At 46.3% G+C, this 20,199-nt stretch overlaps 3 protein-coding genes across 4 annotated transcripts in view; 1 reads left to right on the top strand and 2 right to left on the bottom strand.

Annotated features, from left to right (window-relative positions):
• cyfip1 (cytoplasmic FMR1 interacting protein 1) overlaps positions 1–16,758 on the top strand; it is a 27,021-nt gene extending 10,263 nt beyond the window's left edge. Inside the window, exons 11-31 of the mRNA XM_070960920.1 lie at positions 412–529; positions 998–1,120; positions 1,325–1,450; positions 1,535–1,701; positions 2,402–2,549; positions 3,357–3,510; positions 3,630–3,786; positions 5,101–5,197; positions 5,602–5,678; positions 5,901–6,009; positions 6,114–6,233; positions 6,322–6,521; positions 7,462–7,549; positions 11,973–12,116; positions 12,319–12,409; positions 13,569–13,699; positions 13,796–13,868; positions 14,674–14,768; positions 14,865–15,103; positions 15,185–15,332; positions 16,105–16,758. Coding sequence (XP_070817021.1) covers positions 412–529; positions 998–1,120; positions 1,325–1,450; positions 1,535–1,701; positions 2,402–2,549; positions 3,357–3,510; positions 3,630–3,786; positions 5,101–5,197; positions 5,602–5,678; positions 5,901–6,009; positions 6,114–6,233; positions 6,322–6,521; positions 7,462–7,549; positions 11,973–12,116; positions 12,319–12,409; positions 13,569–13,699; positions 13,796–13,868; positions 14,674–14,768; positions 14,865–15,103; positions 15,185–15,332; positions 16,105–16,269 — 2,770 coding nt within the window. The 3' untranslated portion in view covers positions 16,270–16,758. The remainder of the gene's footprint in view (positions 1–411; positions 530–997; positions 1,121–1,324; positions 1,451–1,534; positions 1,702–2,401; positions 2,550–3,356; positions 3,511–3,629; positions 3,787–5,100; positions 5,198–5,601; positions 5,679–5,900; positions 6,010–6,113; positions 6,234–6,321; positions 6,522–7,461; positions 7,550–11,972; positions 12,117–12,318; positions 12,410–13,568; positions 13,700–13,795; positions 13,869–14,673; positions 14,769–14,864; positions 15,104–15,184; positions 15,333–16,104) is intronic.
• Positions 6,738–10,881, bottom strand: LOC139330189 (fibronectin type III domain-containing protein 9). The gene is made up of 2 exons (XM_070960955.1): positions 10,703–10,881; positions 6,738–9,630 (listed from the first exon to the last, which is right to left on the bottom strand). Exon 2 carries the CDS (start codon positions 9,543–9,545, stop codon positions 8,916–8,918), a length of 630 nt encoding a protein of 209 aa, XP_070817056.1. The 5' UTR covers positions 9,546–9,630; positions 10,703–10,881; the 3' UTR covers positions 6,738–8,915.
• nipa2 (NIPA magnesium transporter 2) lies at positions 16,682–20,199 on the bottom strand. Of its 2 annotated transcripts, none has more exons than XM_070960946.1 (6): positions 19,973–20,199; positions 19,097–19,327; positions 18,617–18,673; positions 18,299–18,389; positions 18,066–18,226; positions 16,682–17,882 (listed from the first exon to the last, which is right to left on the bottom strand). In XM_070960946.1, exons 2-6 carry the CDS (start codon positions 19,233–19,235, stop codon positions 17,224–17,226), a joined length of 1,107 nt encoding a protein of 368 aa, XP_070817047.1. In that variant the 5' UTR covers positions 19,236–19,327; positions 19,973–20,199; the 3' UTR covers positions 16,682–17,223. The 2 variants fall into 2 exon arrangements, with proteins under 2 accessions (XP_070817047.1, XP_070817046.1); XM_070960945.1 differs by lacking the exon at positions 19,973–20,199 and adding an exon at positions 19,425–19,953.

The raw sequence follows: 20,199 nt of genomic DNA, 5'->3' as shown, positions 1-20,199 counted from the left end.
TCGTGAGATGTGCTGACTGTTTGCACTGCTTTACTGCTGTTGCTGTTACTGTCTCCTCCTTATTTTTCCAGGTGGTCTCTCGCTGTGACTAGTGACAGGATAATTGTCTTATTTTCTTCTTTTATTGAACCGCTGTAAGAAATAAGGCTAATGTTTTATTTTTGTCTTTGTATTATCAACAACTCCCCCAAAGGGCCTAAAACCAACAATGAATTAATCCTGCCAACAGATTGTTTGTGAAGACATCCTGCTCTCAAACCGATGTCACCCTCAAGCCTCTATGTCTCACCTTATTTTGCATTTAGATTGTATCCTGCTCCATCTTCTCCTCTTTTAATGTGTTTTTTCTTCCCGTCGGTGTTGGTATGTCTTTATATTTATTCTTCCTGCGTCTCGCCTCTTACCCCGTAGGTGGACTTGCACGTCTATATCCAGCAGCCCGCAGTACAACATCTGCGAGCAGATGATTCAGATCCGCGAGGATCACATGCGCTTCATCTCCGAGCTGGCTCGCTACAGCAACAGTGAGGTTAGTATGAAACTCCAGAGGGCTTAAAGTGAGACGCTCTGGTGTGCCGCTGGTGGAAATGTGTTAGATTGTCTTTGAGGCTGAGGCTGAGGAGTGGATCAGAGCATCACATGCATACTGTGCCCTCATTAAAAACATCCACCACCTGGATGTTTGTCAGAAAATCTCTTTCTTACATGAGGGAATGTTTGAATTCTCAGGGCTGATAGAACAAGCGTTTCAGCAGATGTCTTGCCCCAGTGGATTTCTAGGACTCTGTGTTTCAGATGCAAGTTGAACTGACTCTCTTGTGGATCAGAATTGCTGATCTACTGAAGACAGAAATATTGGGAATGAAAACAGGATTTAAATGAAAACAGTTTGCCCCTTCTTTCCCATTTTTGCAAATCTCCCTGATGTGCACGTTAAGGTGGGGGCGCTCTGTGTTCTGTCCGGTGTGCTAAAGTGTGTTCATGTGTGTCCGTGTAGGTGGTGACCGGATCAGGGCGTCAGGAGGCCCAAAAGACTGACGCAGAGTACAGGAAGCTGTTCGACTTGGCTCTGCAGGGCATGCAGCTGCTCTCCCAGTGGAGCGCTCACGTCATGGAAGTGGTGAGGAAGCACAAGTCGCTCGGAGATGTGGATGAAAATGTCGTGATGACTTTTTGTTTCCTGTGTAAATCCTTTGTTGGTGCACAGAGCTGCAGAAGTCGATCATCAGGCCACATCCTGTGCTGTTTGAGGCTTTAATTGACGGCATGTTTCTCCTGATTCATTTGTGGTTGCTGTTAATTTTATGTCTGACTCTCCCCTCAGTACTCCTGGAAACTGGTTCATCCAACCGACAAGTACTCCAACAAAGAGTGCCCTGACAACGCCGAGGAGTACGAGAGAGCCACCAGGTACAACTACACCAGCGAGGAGAAGTTCGCGCTTGTGGAGGTCAGTTGTGTTTCCATCACACACGTGTGCTTTTTTTGATCTGCTAATGCTCTCGTCACTGATGTAATGATGCGCTTGCGGCAGGTGATGGCAATGATAAAGGGACTACAGGTGCTGATGGGACGCATGGAGAGCGTGTTCAACCACGCCATCCGTCACACCATCTACTCGGCTCTGCAGGACTTTGCTCAGGTCACTCTGCGCGACCCTCTGCGACAGGCCATCAAGAAGAAGAAGAATGTCATCCAGAGGTACGGATCACACCGCCGGCACATCTCAGCTGTTAAAAAAACTCTTATACATGAGTGATTGTGTTAATAATATCACCCAGGAGTTATCATGAAAGTGTGAATTATTCAGAGTGCGACGACTAACGAGCCAAACAGAGGCAGACCTATGAGGTGGTTTATTTTGCGGTAGTTGTAATAATTACGTACCAAATGGCTAAAGTTAAGCAGTTCAGTTTAGCAGCTAATGAGTGATATTTCCCTTTAGAGCTGGTGGCGAGCAAAATAGAGAGCTCAAAGGAGTGAATACTGGACTTACATTTGTTTAGTGGGCAGAAACACAACTCCAAATGAGTGCTTGCTAACATGTTCGCCACATCAGCCCAGAAGGTGATTGTTCCACTGTGACCAAAATATTAACATTAAATTCAAACTTAGCTTTAAGCTATTGTTTTTTCATAACCAAACATAGCCATACTTTTATCTGAAATGTCATGGTGAGATGTCCCTAAATGCACCAGCAGTAATCTCTGTTGTGTATAATAACCCCTCTGAGTTGAAAGACCCTCCAGCAAATGTGTCACAGCAGCAATATTTTCTGCACTTTATGACATTCCCAGCTCACAGGGGAAGCTCTATGCAGAGATTGCAGCGTGCGTAGACTCTCTAGCCAACAGTTGATGAGAAAACTCATTGTGGTCTTTGAATCGTCCTCTCGCTGCAGCGTCCTCCAGGCCATCCGGAAGACGGTGTGTGACTGGGAGACGGGCCGGGAGCCACACAACGACCCCGCCCTTCGTGGAGAAAAAGACCCCAAGGGTGGCTTCGACATCAAGGTTCCTCGCCGTGCAGTGGGGCCGTCCAGCACACAGGTCTCGCCTCCGTGCCTCCGCTCAGTCTCATTCTTAAGCACGCCACGCTTTAACTTCTCCTCTCGTCGTCCTCTTCCCTCATCTACGAGGTCTTGCACAGCGTGAGCCAGGCTGCCGCAAGTCCACGTTAATCAGGCTTATGAAGCTCACGCAGCCCCTGTGAGCGCGTCAGAGGCGAGCTCAGGTCTGCAACGTGTCATGTCAAAGTGGAATCGCTCCTGGATAAAGGAGAGGAGATAATATGAGCTCAGAAGATCTCAGACTGTGCCTCATAAACTGTATTCTCTCTTCACTCCGTCTCTGGATGAGTGTTGATAAGCCTTACTTACTCATTTAAGTCCTTACACTTCATACATCGCTGAATAGTAATCACCTGCATTTATATATCACATATATTGTGTGTAGCTCCCTTATGTTGCGTAAACCAGCGGGTTTATCAGCTTAGAGCTCAGTTCCAAGAATTAATTTGTTTTCCAGGTGCAGGACTGTAAAGCTCAGATAAATAATCACCTTCTGTGTTTATCTACCCCGAATCAACAGATTTCAGCTCTAGTGTTTTGATCAGTAAACAATGGAGATGATGGCTCTAAGAAATGTCGCCCACTGAGATGAACTCCAGCTTGTTTTGAGTGATGATCAAAAGGAAGATGTATGATGCATGTGCGCTTTTATTAGATGAGGTTTTTATTAGACTAGAATTTTTCTCTTGGAAGGATGCTGCTGTTTGAGGGACACGTAGCTCGTACAACATATCAATAAGATTCCACTGACATCTATTTGTGCTTGTCTACTTTTCTTTCTGTGCAGCTCTACATGGTGAGAACGATGCTGGAGTCTCTCATCGCCGACAAAAGTGGCTCTAAGAAGACCCTGCGCAGCAGTCTGGAAGGTCCCACCATTGTGGACATCGAGAAGTTTCACCGCGAGTCCTTCTTTTACACCCATCTGCTGAACTTCAGTGGTAAGAGCCAGAGAGCAGTTCGACCCTGTAGCCCTCCAGAGCCCTTTGCATGCTGAATAAGTGCTGTTAGATGGAGACCCTGTCCTAAAAAGCTGTGTCTGTACTCTCCCTCTGTGCAGAGACCCTGCAGCAGTGCTGTGACCTTTCCCAGCTGTGGTTCAGGGAGTTCTTCCTGGAGCTCACGATGGGCCGCAGGATCCAGTTCCCCATCGAGATGTCCATGCCCTGGATCCTCACCGACCACATCCTGGAGACAAAGGAAGCATCCATGATGGAGTAAGGATGGCATGCAGGATCTTTTCTGTCTTCCATGGCAAAAATAACAAACATAACAGCAAGAATCAGATCCGCTTCCTCTTTAATCAGTACAGCTCTGTGACGGTTTGCCTGTCAGTCATGCTAAACTGTACATGTGTAAACACAGCCCAAAGTGCATTTTAAAGCTTCAAAATAGTTTTTTCTAATTTGCTACACTAATTGTGTGTTGGGCTCTGAGTGCTGCTGAAATGTGGGTGACCTACACTCAGTGCTGTGCCTAATGGTGTCCTGCGTAGACACAGACGGAGCAGATGCTGCTGCTGCTGCTGCTGCTGCTGCTGCTTTCACTATGCAGGCCATTTAAGTTGTTTGTCTTTCTGGGAGCTTTTCTGTAGCTCGTATCAGCTCTGCACAGTCGTCTAAATCAGCATGTGATTCATGCATCAAGCAGCGGAAAGCTAAATGGATGCATGGAGGGTCTCCTGTAACCAGACCTCTGGGGGAGCGGGGATGATGACACTTTTGGATATGGAGAAGCAGCAACTATGGCTTTAGGAACACCAGTGTGCAAAGTAGCACCACTGATTGTTTCCTGTATGGAGCAAACAGGTTCTCCATAGTGTAATTTGATGGTTGGAAGCACTCAGATGCAGCTCTGCATCTTTGTCGTGTCAAAATGAAAGCATAGACTTTGGTTTGAAAAGGCTGAGGCAGTGTGTGGCATCATTAGTGGTGCGACTGGCCAGAGGCGTTCAGCGACTTCACTGCTTGATTCTTCTGTTTTCAAAAAGGACCCTGCGTAAACTCCTAAAAAATGGGATTAACCGTGAATGTTTTCATGTCTGTTTTAAATCTTTGCCCCAGGATTATGCTGATGCCAGGCAGGTTTTACATAAGCCATTAAGCACATCAACTGGCATGAATCATAAGTGCTGTAATTCTTCAACTGTTCACCCAAAATTACCCAAAAAAGTCTGCATTTCAACCATATTGATGTTTAATATCGACACTTATTGAATTATGGAACGCAAATAAATTTGATTTCTGTCCCAATATGAATGGAGTTGACTGTACGGTGATGCTTTTGCAGTTTTGCAAGTGAGCTGTGCAGAACAGTCATGTTAGTTTAATACAATTAACTCCTAAAACTTAGAAATTCATAAAAGTTTTACGTTTCCCTGAGCTGAAATGAGTCATCACGAGTGGATTGATCTGGTTTGACAGATGTTTTACTTTCTCCACTGCTGCATTTTCAACACTGTATGAACTAATGTGGAGGCCTTGTTATTTCAGGCACTTTGGACTAAAACGTTCTGCTTCAATCCTCTGCAGGTATGTGTTGTACCCCCTGGATTTGTACAACGACAGCGCACACTACGCCTTGACCAAATTCAAGAAGCAGTTCCTCTATGATGAAATCGAAGCCGAGGTAACGACAGATTTGGTGCACCTACGCGATGATCTGATGTGACAGAGAAGCTGCACAGACTCGTCTTTCCATACGTGTCCTAGTATCTCAGTGCACGTCTAATCATTGTGTAGCTGATGTTGCTACTAGCTTTGTTAGCGTGTGTGTGTGTGTAGTACACGCAGCTGGAATAAACTAAGAGGTAGAAAAAATGGACTCAAGGCCTACAAATAAGCTTGTTCATGTCGACTCTAATAGAAAAGAGTTGAAAAGTTATCTAAAGGTTGAAGCTCAACAATAACCAAAACATTGTTCTACTATGGTGCTTCTTTTCATATTTATTTATTTTTGCAAGAGCAACATGTCAAAATATCATGTTTTATGTTAGATAGTTACACATTTTTTAACATTTCTTGTTATTTCAGGTGAACTTGTGCTTTGATCAGTTTGTCTACAAGCTGGCTGATCAGATATTTGCCTACTACAAGATTCTAGCAGGAAGGTGGGTGAAACGTCCAGATTTACTCCTTTTTCTAATGTACTGTTCCATCAGTAAGGATGTGGTGGGTTTACCTGTCTCATAATGCAGCCATGGCTTACAAGCTTGTGGAGATACGAAGATTGTGATTAGATTTAGAAAACGCAAAGTCCAGAAGGAATTGTGTAAAACCCTTCAATGGAAATAATTGACCCGACTCTTTCTCTCTTCATTTGAACCCTTCAGTCTTCTCCTTGACAAACGTTTGAGAGCCGACTGTAAGAATCAAGGGGCCAACATTCCCTGGCCGGCCTCAAACCGCTACGAGACGCTTCTGAAGCAACGCCACGTCCAGGTATACGCCGCACCACTCGTGCATCCTGATGGCTTTGTGCTGCCGCCCTCATTATATGGGCGTCATGTTGCATCTGCCTCGCTAACCATGTGTGTGAATCTCAGCTTCTAGGCCGCTCCATTGATCTGAACAGGCTCATCACTCAGAGGGTTTCAGCTGCCCTTTACAGGTCTCTGGAGCTGGCCATCAATCGCTTCGAGAGCGAGGACCTCACATCAATCATGGTATGTTTACTGTGATGATTTGATAAGCAGCAGCCTCTTTTGTTCTGTCTACCAGTCCGTTTATTATTTTGCTGTGTACTACTTAAAGGAACTGGAAGGTCTTCTGGAAATCAACCGCATGACGCACAAGCTCCTCTGTAAGTTCTTGACTCTGGACAGCTTTGACGCCATGTTCCGTGAGGCCAACCACAACGTGTCGGCTCCCTACGGCCGGATAACCCTGCACGTCTTCTGGGAGCTCAATTACGACTTCCTGCCCAACTACTGCTACAACGGCTCCACTAACAGGTGCGTTGGGTCAGACAAACATTTCAGAATGAAAATAAACATAAAATATGCTAAAGATCAATGAAAGGTCAGAATGATAAACACAGAAATATAAATGCAAATGCATGCAACCAGCATCAGTAGTAGTACGGCTGGATTACCAAGTGGGTAACTTCACCAGAGCCTCAGACCTCCAGGGGCTAAAACAGGGAACCTGGGGAAGGGAGTAATAGCATTGCATGGCTGAAACTTCTTTTTATTAGTAATTGATTAATCCTGTGTGTAAAATGTCAGAAAACAGTGAAAAACGCTGATTACAATTTCACAAAGTGCAATCAATGAACATAAATTGCTTGCACTGTCCGACCAACAGTAGAAAACCCACAGATTGTTGGTTTCTGGGCTTTTGCGGAAATGATGGAGCTAACATGTACAGTGAGAGGCAACAGGGCCAAAAAACAAATATTTGTCCAAGGGCCCGATCGCAGGTCAATCTGGCCATAAGTGAGTCGCAAATGCAATACAGACTTCAACAGCCAAAACCCTCTGTCTGCCAAGATATGCCTGTTTTTGGTCCTGGTGTCATTAAAGGGTCTCAGTTCGATCGGCTCATGTGGAGTCAGATCCCTGATTGCAGCGGACTGTCAGAGGGGAAACCTTTTAGTCTGTGGGTGGAAAGATGGATTCTCTGCGGGGCTCCTTTCAAATGAGCAGTAACAGCATCTGTATAGTCTACAAATAAACACACAAGTTGATCTTGTTTGGCTGTTTGATGAGCAACAAATGAATTGCGTTCAGCGTATTTTATTTCTGCTGCTTGCTGACGTACATCTCTGATCATTTCTGCAGCACAGCACTGCTGCAAAGGTACAGCTGTGTGTGTATGTGTGTATGTGTGTTTAAACCTCCTGCCGTCTCTTAACCATGATTGAATGTTTGATGAATGTCTGTGTGTGCTCAGGTTTGTGCGCACCGTCCTGCCCTTCTCTCAGGAGTTCCAGAGGGACAAGCCGCCCACTGCTCAGCCTCAGTACTTGTATGGGTCAAAGGTCAGTGAGTTGTCTCTATCAGCCACAGAGAAAGCATGGTCCTTTGAGTTTATTTTCTTGGATTCCATCAGTGGAGGTTGTTTTTAATCATGTCTGCCATGACCTTGCTGGCGGTGTGTAATGTCTCTGTAGTCCACATGTTGAAGCCAAACAGTCACCACATGTTAGCAATATATACACATCTGTAGATTACAAGTAGGAAAGCGTCTTTATGGGAAACGATTAAATATCTCACAACATGTGCAAAGTACATGGAAAAAAATAACATGTTTGTATGCAAAAATCAAAATTTATATCACAAGAACACGTTCAATGAAATAAATCACATAGACAGGATGAATTACTGCTGCATGTGTTGCATTTGAGGAACATTAATCATTGAAAACTCTGGAGCAGCGCAGGAACATTTTGTTCTGAATGGCTCCTGTGAAAATGTTTTTATTCCTCCTAAACACAAAAAGGATTTTACAGAGCCCGAGAGGTGTCGTGGAGAAACTGAAAAATGAATATATTCTCTGGATTGACTCATTTGTGCTCTCAGATTTTGTTTTTGGTGCTCTCAGGCTCTCTCTCTCTTTCTAGACGATGATGTCAGGGCGTGATGTGCATGAAATCTGATATCTGGCTGTCTGTCTTAAATCAAAACCAGTTACACGATGCTGAGTTGCATGTCCAGGCCTGCTGGAGGCAGCTGTTCCAACAGAGCGTACAGTTAAATATGAAAACACACTTCAGTGCTCTCAGTAAGTTCATTATCTCTGCAACTGACCGACAGAACTGGGCACAGACACCCATTCAGAATAATCAAATAAATGTGAATTAGATCTGATGGTGTCGTGTGTCACCTGGTTGTGCAGCCACATTAGCCAGGTGTGTTTTGGAGCGTCAGTCAGATGCTCAGTTTACTCTGGATACCTGGGCCAGAGAGCAACATCAAAACACGAGTTAATCACTGTCAGTAAGTAGTTAAAGTCACTGCTCGCTGCTGCACAGACGAGAGGAAAACAACTGGAGGCGGCACCTTTAAACTCTACATTTTTCTACACAAAGTGATGGATCTGCACCAGGCTGTCAGTGTCTTTGTTGCAGCTCTGCTAACTGTGGAAGAACAAACAATAACATGCGTGGGTCAGGCCTGCCAGTGGACTGAAGAAAACAATCAGTCGTGTTTCAAACTGGCAGCCACAGTCAACAGGTTTCATTCACTGAAATTCACTTAAATCTAGAGCACGAATTAGACAATTGAGAGCATGAATTAGTGGAAAAGCATTTGTTTCTGACACCTCCTGAGCTCTGTGGGATGATAATACTCGATGACAATTCAGCGCAGGCAGAACGTGGACGTGATGACCTCAATCCAGTTGATTCAAACTGGCTCGGTGCCAGACAGCTTAGCCAGCGTCCTCAGCTCGTGGTCCTGGGTAATTATGTGGCCGGTGGTGTGCCCTGAGAGGAGGGGGCGTTGTATGATGGCGGCGTGTTTGGCGCTGCCCTCGCTGGTTCTTCTGGGAGTGTAGGATCCAGACCTGTCTTGGCGGGTGGAGTTGGTCGCCACATGGCAGCCGTCTGTGGCTTGACTGGGGATGGAGCAGATGGTGTGGAGACATCCCCACAACAGGATGCCAGCGATGACCAGGAGCAAGATGCAGCAGGTCAGCCAGACGCCCATGGCGAGCTCCCAGCCCGCTCTGTCGTGACCTTCGCCGCTATCGCTCAGAGTGCTGAACACCTGGCACTGGTCCCGCACCGGATTGGCTGCCTGACACGTCACACACAAGAAGTAGGCGGTCTGGGGGAGGAGGTTGGCCAGGTGCGTGCTGGTCTGACTGACGGGGATTCGTTCCTCGTGCATGAAGCTCTTGCGCTTGTAGCCCATCAGGAGGCTGTTCCAGTTGGGGTCGTACATGACGCTGTAGAAGGTGTCCAGGCAGCCGGGGGACGACGGCCAGCTCACTCTGGCTGAGGTGGTGGAGATGTTGTAGACCACAATCCCCATGATGCAAAGCTGTCTTTGTAGTCTGCTTCCAGAGGCGAGTCGATGCTTGAAGTGTTTCCTCAGTGATTACAGTCTCAATGAACTACTGGAACAGAGAGATAAGGAAGAAGAAGAAATTCAGATTGCTATAATATAAAACTGCAATGTCCCTTCAAATTTAGATTTTTGCACGTCTCAGAGCGAAGAGGAGCTTACACCGTCACTGTCTCTTTCATTAAAACACCTTTTCTGTTGTAATTACAAAAATATCAGAATTCTGACTCACCTGATGTAAACAGAGTCATTACAAACTGTAATCACATCCTTCCTACTCACCGCGCTGATGGTGCACGGCGTTAAACATAATTAAAAATGTCACGGCCATCCCGCTCCCTCATCAGACAAAGCATGAAAAGTGAAAGAATATCAGAGGATAATAAGCTTTGTATGAAGGATTATCTATCTGGAACAAAGTGCAGCGGAGGGAAGTCGGCGAGTGTGTGCACAGATGTTCAGCAAATGACATAATGCAGAATGATTTGTGAAGAGGCTCATCTGGGCTGGAGAGTCACCTGTGACAGGACAGGTGACCATCTGACAACCTGGAGCGGTATTTACCTAAATTATAGTCAGCTGGTAACAATAGAAGCCTTACAGGTGTTAAAATTGTCCGAAATGGAAGAGAAGCTGAAGCACGGTCGTCAGAAAAGCCCAAAGTAGGTCCTGAGTGTTTTTTATTTACATGAAATTTACACGCCTTCCTCTGTTTGAAGTAAGGCAGAAAGGGTGTGACTCTCACTGGGAGTAAGGCGTATTCAGGTGTTTAGTATACTCATTTTATTTTCTCTCACGACTCCTAAGTGGGCTTTTCTAAATAAGCCATCATAAAAAAACTCTGAAGATGTAACATTTTCATACACAGATAATCTCAGAAGAACAGTTAATAGATTTTAAGTCTTTAAGAATTTCAGTCAAGCCTGGAAGCTCACATCTATCTGGCTCTTATAGAACAAGTCCTTGTGGAGATACCGCTGTTCTCCCGCTAATGAAATGAAGTAAATGCATCCTTTCACACGTTCATCACAGCAGCAGAACATACTTGACGGTATGCTAATGAGCCACGTTAAGAAACTCATCAGTGACCGTCCGTTCAAAGCACGATAGAAGGGAAGACTTACCAGAGAAACCCTGCGAGCACGTGTTGAACACGCCAATCTGTCGCGCCTGAAGTCGTGGTTTGGATATTCTCTCCCACTCTGCAGTCACTTTAGCATGTGTTCCTCTGATGCTGGGAGCTGCTGTGCAGGCTTCAGCCTCAGCAGTGGACCTGAGGTTGGTGTGTCCTCGTCTCCGCGACTGCCGCTGTGGTGGGAGTGCTGCTGGATTAGAGCAGCTTCACTCCTCTGCCGACAGGGGAGAGAGAGGGAGCTCAGATCAACACGTAGAAGCAGCTCAGCAGCCAAATGGGTCATTATAGACACTTTTTATGATGGTTGTAAATGCAGCTGCTGCCCGTTTTTCCCCACTTGTTCCTCCACAGAAAATCAAAGCGATATCGATCGTTAATTTCCTCTTTGCCGGTCCACGTCGTGGAATGGCGGTGGCGTATAGCGAGGGAGCTGAAATGCTGCTCAGCTGGTCGATCCATCTGTCCGCAGTAAATTCTCCCGACACCTGCTGTCCAGATTGTCATGAGATTTACTGAGGACATTCATGGTCCCCAGAGGATCGTGACCGCCTGACACCGGTGTTCCTTTCAAGCAGATATTTCCACTTGGACGCTAAAAATGTCAAAACCTATTAGGAAGATTGCTGGGAAATTTATCCTTTGCATGTTTCGCACTCCGTGAGCTCTCTTGCAGCGCCACCCTCAGGCCATAATGTGAACTTTGCACACCAAATGTCTCCTAATCTCTCAGGCAGGTTGCCATTAAATTTAGGCCAACAAACCCGTTTTCATTGATGATCTCACTTGGGAGGGTTTGTTTTAGCCACCTCAGCGTTGTGTCTTAAGGGATTGAAATGTCTCTTGGTTGGTCCGTCTTTTTGGTCCAGACTGAAATGTCTCAACAACTATTGGACGGATTACCATGAACATGGACATTCACGGTCCTGAGAGGATCAGCACGGCTGTACATCCTCTCTGAATGCTCGTGTGGTTTTGTGAAAGCTGCAGATTCTGTGGATGCTTACGTGTGTTTGCTCCAAACAGACCGACGATGTGCCTTTGGATGTTGATGTATTGAAAGTGTTTATTGTGACAAAGTGAGTCAGCCCTTTAATAACCACAGATACACCCACAGGATCTCAGTTTACTGTCAGCACCCGTTTGTTCAGAGGATACGTTCTTTCGAACACTCCCTGATGCATCATGGGTGATGAAAGCACAGAGTCTGAATTCAAGCGATGAAGTTTAACCGTTTCTCGTCATCTTTCCTCTGAACGCAGACCTTGAACCTGGCGTACAGCAGCATATTTGGCTCCTACAGGAACTTCGTAGGTCCCCCACACATCAAGGTCATGTGCAGACTCCTGGGCTACCAGGGCATCGCGGTGGTGATGGAGGAGCTGCTGAAGGTCGTCAAAAGCCTGGTGAGTAAGACACACTGTATTAAGGTATGCGGGAGGCATGGTGCCATTGCTGCAGAGCAGACTTTGAGAGGTGGCTTTCTTCATTAGAACGAGGCTGATGTTAACATGTAATGAATGAACAATGAGGAAAAATGGACATTTGTTTGTGTGTCCGTTCTTCATCGTTGCCTCTGAACTGAATATTTCAACTGTACTCGTACAGCTCCAGGGCACCATAATGCAGTACGTGAAGACCCTGATGGAGGTGATGCCCAAGATCTGCAGACTTCCTCGCCATGAGTACGGCTCCCCAGGTAACCGACTGTGCAGCCTCTTCTTCTTGTGATCACTGAAGCAATCGACTGGCCCAAATTAAACCTCATGAAAGCATCATTAAAGACTCGAGCCTCGTCACTATGCACATTTGCATTTTATTGAATTGTCTTGGAGAAACTGGTAATTCAAGTAATTTTTAATGCTCCTTTCCTGCATCTGTTAACTGCAGTAAAATGATGAAAATGAAAACAGCTCAGTTAGCCACGCCAGTTAAATTGCTGTTAAAGAGCCAAGCTGTGCAGACGCTAACAATGAGCTTAAAGGTCCAGTGTGTAGGATTTTGTGCATCTAGTGGAGAGATTGCAACCAGCTGAGTCTCCCTCATGCCACCCTTCACTAACATGCATGTAAGAGAACCTACAGCTTTCAAATATGAGGGAAGCTGGGAAATTTTAACCGAATTTAGAGAAAGTTGACAAAAGAAAATGTGAATGAAAGCTTGTTTCCATCCGCTGTTGTTACGTTATATTATTAATTCATTGAGATAAACAGAAGGTGGCACCAAGTCTCCAGTTGGAAAATCATTGTATAATTGCAGAAGAAGAGGGTGCAACACAGTGACGTGATTAAATTGTGGGAATCATGATGGAAATATGTTTTTGTTGTTTTATGTATTAATGTGAGGAAGAGTTCATCAGATGTGTGACTGAGCAGAAACAGCTGATCAGTCATGTCAGCTAAATGTTTGCTATGCTGGAACTCGTTCTAAAGGGCGTTTCCGTCTCCCATTAAGCTCATTAATTCTGTTTAGAAAAGGGCAAAAAAACACCTCAAGTGAGTGTTAAGCGCTGACGAACACGACTGTTGTTACTGAAATGAACTCTGCTGATACACCTCGATCTAACAAACTACCTGCCATCAAATCTCCATGAAACAATAGAACAGATACTGAGGTTTGTACTGATTTTGCTGGGATGGTTTTTCCCATTTTTTCCCTATAAATGATGGAGAGCAGAGTTAAGAACGAATCACACTGAGTTCCCTCATTTACAGACCTGTGACAATGAGCCGCGAGGCCTCACCAGCAGAGCAGATGACTGCGGTCCACCAGCTGCCACTGTGATGGACAGATGAGGGCTACTTCACTGTCACCAAAAAAAGTGGGAGATGAAACATTTAGCTTGTTTTTCTCATCAGGTATCCTGGAATTCTTCCACCACCAGCTGAAGGACATTGTTGAGTACGCTGAGCTCAAGACGGTGTGTTTCCAGAACCTGAGGGAGGTGGGCAACGCCATGCTGTTCTGTCTGCTGAGCGAGCAGAGTCTGGTGCGCAACAATGCAGAATTTCACTCATCCACGTGCATTTCAAATGTATTTTCACACCTTCACGTGTTTTTGACCTTTCCTGTCTCTGTCTCTCAGTCACAGGAAGAAGTCTGTGATCTGCTGCACGCTGCACCTTTTCAGAACATTCTTCCAAGAGTCCACGTCAAAGGTAAAAATGCAGAGAGAACAGAGAGGTGCAGCTGCTGCTTTGAGTTCAGTGCTACGGAGCTAGTTCATCCAGCGTGCTGTCTCTCCACATTGGAGGAAGACGCTCGAAGGCAGAGTGACGCGCAGGCGTTTAGAGAAGTGAAACGTGATCATTTCAACAAGACAGTGGCAGCCTTTCCTGCAAGGCGTCTGTAGTGTTTCACCCGCTCGTAGAAATAGAAGAGAGCGCGAGACGAACCCAGCTGGCCAATCACGATGTAAAGAAAGTGTGTGAGGAGGAGGAGGAGGAGGAGGAGGAGCTGCTGACCATCCGACAAGCAGTTCTGATCAAAGGTTTTTCTCACCGTCGACAGATTCCACTTTAAGTCCGCGGCTGAGTCCAGAATCACTCCCTGTTCACTGAACTGTTGGTTATATTTACTGTGTGCGTGTTATTTTACAGTCTGAGTGAATCCATGCTCTCTGTGCGCTCAAAAATCCACATAATGGGACGTGAACAGTGGCTCCCATGGCACTCAGACAGGAGAAAACGGCGCGTTTGAACTTTCCGGCGGCAGATCAATACAAATTTAGTGCTTCGGTGAGAGCTTATGGCAGCACAGTGATGTGTGCGAGTGAAGTGCTGTGAGTGTTTGCATTGTGGAACGACGGCTCTTTGTGTGTTTTTGGACGACAGAGCAGCTCTAAAGCACAGAGGAATAAACTGTATAAGGCTTTGGATACACAGACTATACTTTGTTGATTTGTTGACAACAAGAAAACTGCAGACTGTCTCCAGATTTATCTCACCACGCTTTTCTTCTCAGAGGGGGAACGCCTTGACGCCAAGATGAAGCGCCTGGAGGCCAAATACACGGCGCTGCATATGGTTCCGCTGATCGAGCGCCTCGGCACCCCACAGGTACGGCCGGTCTGGTGCTTCTGCCGTGTCACAAGTGAAAAACTCCGACCTGATGATCTGTTGAACATCACGGCTCTTTTTCACTTTCTCTCCCAGCAAATAGCCATCGCTCGTGAGGGCGACCTCCTGACCAAAGAGAGGCTGTGCTGCGGTCTGTCCATGTTCGAGGTCATCCTCACCCGCGTGCGAGGCTTCCTGGAGGACCCCATCTGGCGCGGCCCGCTGCCCAGCAACGGCGTGATGCACGTGGACGAGTGCGTGGAGTTCCACCGCCTCTGGAGCGCCATGCAGTTTGTGTACTGCATCCCTGTGGGAGCCCACGAGTTCACAGTGGAGTGAGTGCAGCAGCGCACGCCACATCCTGTCGCCACATGTGATTTCGAGTCGTTACTCACGCGCCCCGTCCTGTTTTCCAGGCAGTGCTTTGGAGACGGCCTTCACTGGGCCGGCTGCATGATCATCGCCCTCCTGGGGCAGCACAGACGCTTCGACATCCTCGACTTCAGCTACCACCTACTCAAAGTGCAGAAGCACGACGGCAAGGACGAAGTCATCAAGAGCGTGGTGAGTGGGAGAGACGGGGGTTAGCGGCGGCGGCATATACGATGGCAGTCCATCGTGACTAGAGGAAGTTACTGCACTCAGACAAGAAGTAGTCCAGCACATAACCCCATGTTTAGGGTTCTTTGTATGAATTAAACAAACCAGATATAATGTGTTAAGTGGTGAGCTTTAGAGGTGCTAGTAGCTTTGGACTGAGCCAAGCTAGCCGTTTCCATGTTTCTCAGTCTTTATGCTAAGCTAAGCTAACTGGCTACTTGCTGTAGCTTCATATTAAGCATACAGACATGAGAGTGGTGTCAATCTTCCTCTCAAACTCCGCAAAAACACAAAGAGTCAAACTGTTCCTTAAAGGCCCAGAATCCATATGAAACATCCAAAGTTCCAAAGGAAGGTGTCAGGTCGGGTTTTGGGTCATTGTGGCTGCATTTCTGACTAATTAATGAAAATAATCATTAGCTGCAGCACAAATCAGTTCAAAATGAGCTCCAATTCACCAGTAAAATCCTGCTTTTACGTGAATGCATGAGTCAGTTATCTCAGTCGCAGGGGACTTTTTTTCTGCATTGAGCACTTCTACTGTTAGTACTTGAAAAGTGTATTTTCCTGATAATATGGACACACCTTTACTTGTAATTTGTATTTTTCAGTGTGGTATTAGTACTTGAAGACCTGACAGGATGCTGATCAGACCCAGAGAGAAAACTTCTCCACTTGTTTTCTTTATTTCTGCACAGATTATTCTCACTGTGTTCGTATTTTCTGCCTCCTTCAGCCACTGAAGAAGATGGTCGACAGAATCCGCAAATTCCAAGTCCTCAACAACGAGATTTTCGCCATCCTGAACAAGTACCTGAAGTCTGGAGACGGAGAGAACATGCCGGTCGAACACGTCCGATGCTTCCAGCCACCGATACACCAGTCGCTCGCCAGCAGCTGAGGCGCCACCGTTGATACCGAGGACCGGCGTGAAGCATGACCAGACTATCCGCAAATATTCCTCCTCACTTACTTTAGGTCTTCAGTAGCAAAGGACCATTAAATGTAAGGAAGTTGGGCCACATTTTTTGTCAGAATAATTTTTTTTGTATTCACTTGTGCCTTATCAGAAATGAATAGATATTTCCCCTTTTTGGATGAACTATTCTTTGTTTTATACTTGGAGAAAGCAATAGATCAGGGAAGGGAAATTAGTTTTATCAGATGATATTTAAGGTTTTGCAGTGGTGGAACATTAAGGGCGAGCAGCCGCCTGTTTTAAGTTGGGGTGGAAGTAAATCTGTATTTTCTATATTGTTGAACACGCATGCTAAACATTTTAAAAGGAAATTGAAAAGTAACAAAGCTCATACTCATGTTAAGCATTTATTCACTGTGCCTTGTGTTTCAAATGTTTTAATCATTTTAATTCAATAAATATGTAACAAATCTGTTGGTTCGTCTCGAGAGCTTTTCATGTAAACGCTACAAAAAAAGTTCAGAATGACCCCCAACAAATATTGTTGTCAGCATCAAGTATCACGAAAAAAAACCTCAAATCAGTGACTGTCCTTTGAACTGTCATCATCGTCAGCAGGACCTCGTATAGAATATATATATTAAAACCTTTATCGTTTTGATTTATAGAAAGTAAGTCAGTGCATGAATATACATGTACATATAACAAAACGCTTCTTAAAAAACTCATATTTACAGCGCTACAGAGGAATGAAATTAAGTTCTAATTAACTGAATATGAGCAGGTCATATTCTGAGAAAAGTAAGGCAAATTAAAACCTTAAATACAATCCACTGGTCCGCCCAGCTCGCTCAGCTGATTGTCTTATTGTTTTCATACGCCATTACATCGCCACGGTTGGTGAGTCAGTCAGGGAATGGAGGAAAAAAAAGTTCCTTAATGATCCGATGAGCAAGTCATCGCCCCGTTTCTTCTAGAGACGCTGTCAAAAGGCAAGCCCATTTCTCTGTCCTCCATGTCCTCGTTGGACTCGTTATGCAGCAGTTCGTAGGTGCTGTGGGACCCCATGCCGTTGGCAGCGGGGAAGGCTCGTTCCTCCTTCCTCATGGACACCGCGAGCGAAGCCCAGCTGACGTTGACGTCTTTGAAGGCGTGGAGCAGGAAGATGCCCACGATGATGGTGAGGAAGCCGCTGAGGGTGCCGATCACGTCGTCCGTGCCCATGTGCCCCCACTCCTTGAAGAGGATGGCCGAACAGGTGAGCACGGACGTGGTGAAGAACACGTAGTAGATGGGAGTCACCAGGGAGGTGTTGAATATGTCCAGTGCCTTGTTCAAGTAGTTGATCTGCGTGCTCACGCAGGCCACCAGGCCCAAAAGCAAGATCCACGCCAGCGGGTCTTTCACAACGTTTTTCCCGGCGATTGCTTCCTTGATGGCGATACCCAGCCCTTTGACGCAGGACACCGACAGAGCCCCTATCACCGAGCAGATGGTGATGTAGACCAGGATATTGGTCTGACCGTGGCGGGGGCCCACAACAAAGATGAAGATGAGGGCCACGATGATGACAAGAGTGGCAAACAAGAAAAACCCTAAGAAAAAGGGAGTAAAGGGGCGTTAAGTGAATATGAAGAGAGAAAATATAACATTTGTCGTGTTTAAATCAAGCAAATTAGGCATTATTTTGATATGGAACATCTGTATTTTGACAGGGACGTGAACTCTGGTATAAAATTTATCTGGACAGGATCTCTGGCGTCCACTTTGTTCTGTACCTGGATCAACCAGCTTCCTGGTCATGTGCTCCAGGCTGCTGATCTCTTCCTCTTGCGGAGCGTGGATTACCATGGTGGTGGAGCCCAGGATGCTGAGCAGGCAGCCGAGCTTCCCATGCAGGTTTAACCGCTCCGTCAGGAAGTATGATGACAGCACCGCGCTGCAATGACATTACAGTCAGCCACAGTGAGCCAGGTTTAAACCTTCCAGTCATGCAGTGAATCAAGTGTACCTGACGAGCACACTGAGGGCGCCCAGGGGGGTGACCAGAGTGGCAGGAGCGAAGGCGTATGCTGCAAAGTTGGCTGCCTCACCAGCTCCCACTGTAAAGGATCAAGACATGTTAACTACCAAATATAAAAAGGGTGACTGTGTTGTAATTGGAGTTTTATGTGTGCGCTGCAGCAATGTTTAGTACAAAGACGGCCTCCCATGTAAGCACAGTGGGTGATTTTCAGGTCAAACCAGACTAAAAAAAACCCCACCCAGTTTGAATCGAGACATCTAAGCATCATCATTTCCACTTTAACTACAGGGTGCCATCACTTACTTGATAGTAAACCAGCCCACCAGAGCCATTCTTTCAGATACGCATGACCACCCTGACCTGAGGAGCGGAAAAACAAAGATTTTAGTGATTTCACTCATTCAAATATCGTCTGCTTTAAAGCAAAGTCTGACTTGTTGACTCAATAACAACTACATGTCAGGCGGCTGCACCTGAGCTGAGCTGAGCTGAGCTGAGCTGAGCTGAGCTGAGCTGAGCTGAGCTGTGGGAAAGGGGAAACGGTGAAGTTAATGATTACAGAGGTTGTAGAGATTGTAGAGTGCGCTGATGACTCATTCGCACACAGCAAATGTGATATGTGGTGAAGGTTAAATCAGATGTTAATGGGCTGACTCCACTGGTTTGACTTCTAAAATGACTTTGAGCGTTGCGCAATTAAACCAGGGAGTGCCTCAACTAAACTGACAAAGACGCACAATTCGCTCCTTGTTTGCTTGGTTAAAACGTGCGTTCACACACTACCTGCTCGCATCGACCCCTTCCTCGCCAGCCGCAAAAGCCCCTTCTTCTTGAGGATAAAACTGCCTCCGATGAAGATGCTGGAGCTGATGGCCAGTCCCAGGCCGATGTAAAAGTCATACTTCCCTCTGTCCTGACCCATGCTGAGGCTGGATGTGTTGGTGTGGTCTGTCACATTTACGACAAAACACTGCAGATGCTGACCAAAGGTGCAGTTCTGGCCAGCCCACGCACCTGAGAGCAGAGGACATGGAGGACAGCAAAGCATGCATCAGCTGCTGAGAGAAAAAGTCAAAGTGAGGTATTTCTTTGGTCAACAGCAATCACCTACCGTCTCCACAGGTGATGTTAATACCTGGCAAACCATAGCTGGATGTGGGGGAAAAATCCACCATAGTGACATTTAAGAGCTACCGAGCTTTACAGCCGGCTGGTCCCACACAGACAAAAAGACGTGACAGCGAAGAAACCAACCGGTTGTTTGGTCGTTGTACTTAGAGAGCTTTGCGTTACCATTCTCGAGTCAAGCCACAGGAATCCAGGAAGTGGCACGCCACTCAGGTAAATGTTTACTTGGGTACGCTAGGTGCAGCTCGTAAACCGCTAGCGCAAAGTCGCCGTTTCCCGTCTGTCTGTGAGATAATTACTCGTCTATCAAATGTCACGAGACGCATGTCAGAGCCAATAGCTCTGCAGTGGTTCCAAAGAGTCATACCTGGGCTGTTTTGACACTACTTAACAGCGTTAACATCCCTTGTTAGCCACATTAGCTCACATTAGCGCGGCGGCTAACTGCTTGGCTAGCGAAATCAGTTAGCATTGACTGCGAAACTGAGCGTCGGTCGCTTGCTAGCTGTTAAAAGTCATAGAGTTAAATACCTGCACAAAGGTGGCTGGTTCCCCCGATAAGAAGAAAGTGTTGGTGGCTGGAGGTTAGCTAATAGCTAGCCTTCTTCTTGGCTCCGTGGCTGACCATCTCATACTGCTCTCTCCACGTTCAGCCAGCACCGACACCGCTTGACGACTGCCGCACTGCGAGACTCTTCTTCGGCGTAAAGCCGGACATGCGACCGCTGAACTGTGTGCCCCCGCAGGCTGAAGACCAG

This window comes from Chaetodon trifascialis, chromosome 4, assembly GCF_039877785.1.
Source record: "Chaetodon trifascialis isolate fChaTrf1 chromosome 4, fChaTrf1.hap1, whole genome shotgun sequence".
In the NCBI taxonomy this organism is placed as follows: Eukaryota; Metazoa; Chordata; class Actinopteri; order Chaetodontiformes; family Chaetodontidae; genus Chaetodon; species Chaetodon trifascialis.
Note: the sequence above shows the minus strand (reverse complement) of the source record. Positions and strands in the feature narration are given on the sequence as shown.

Coding starts and splice junctions, on each gene's coding strand:
- nipa2 (XM_070960945.1), bottom strand. CDS start 19,488: ATGGTGGATTTTTCCCCCACATCCAGCTATGGTTTGCCAGGTATTAAC. Junction 18,674..19,096: donor GAAGGGGTCGATGCGAGCAG/GTAGTGTGTGAA, acceptor TCCGCTCCTCAG/GTCAGGGTGGTCATGCGTAT. Junction 17,883..18,065: donor CAGGAAGCTGGTTGATCCAG/GTACAGAACAAA, acceptor CCTTTTTCTTAG/GGTTTTTCTTGTTTGCCACT.
- LOC139330189 (XM_070960955.1), bottom strand. CDS start 9,545: ATGGGGATTGTGGTCTACAACATCTCCACCACCTCAGCCAGAGTGAGC.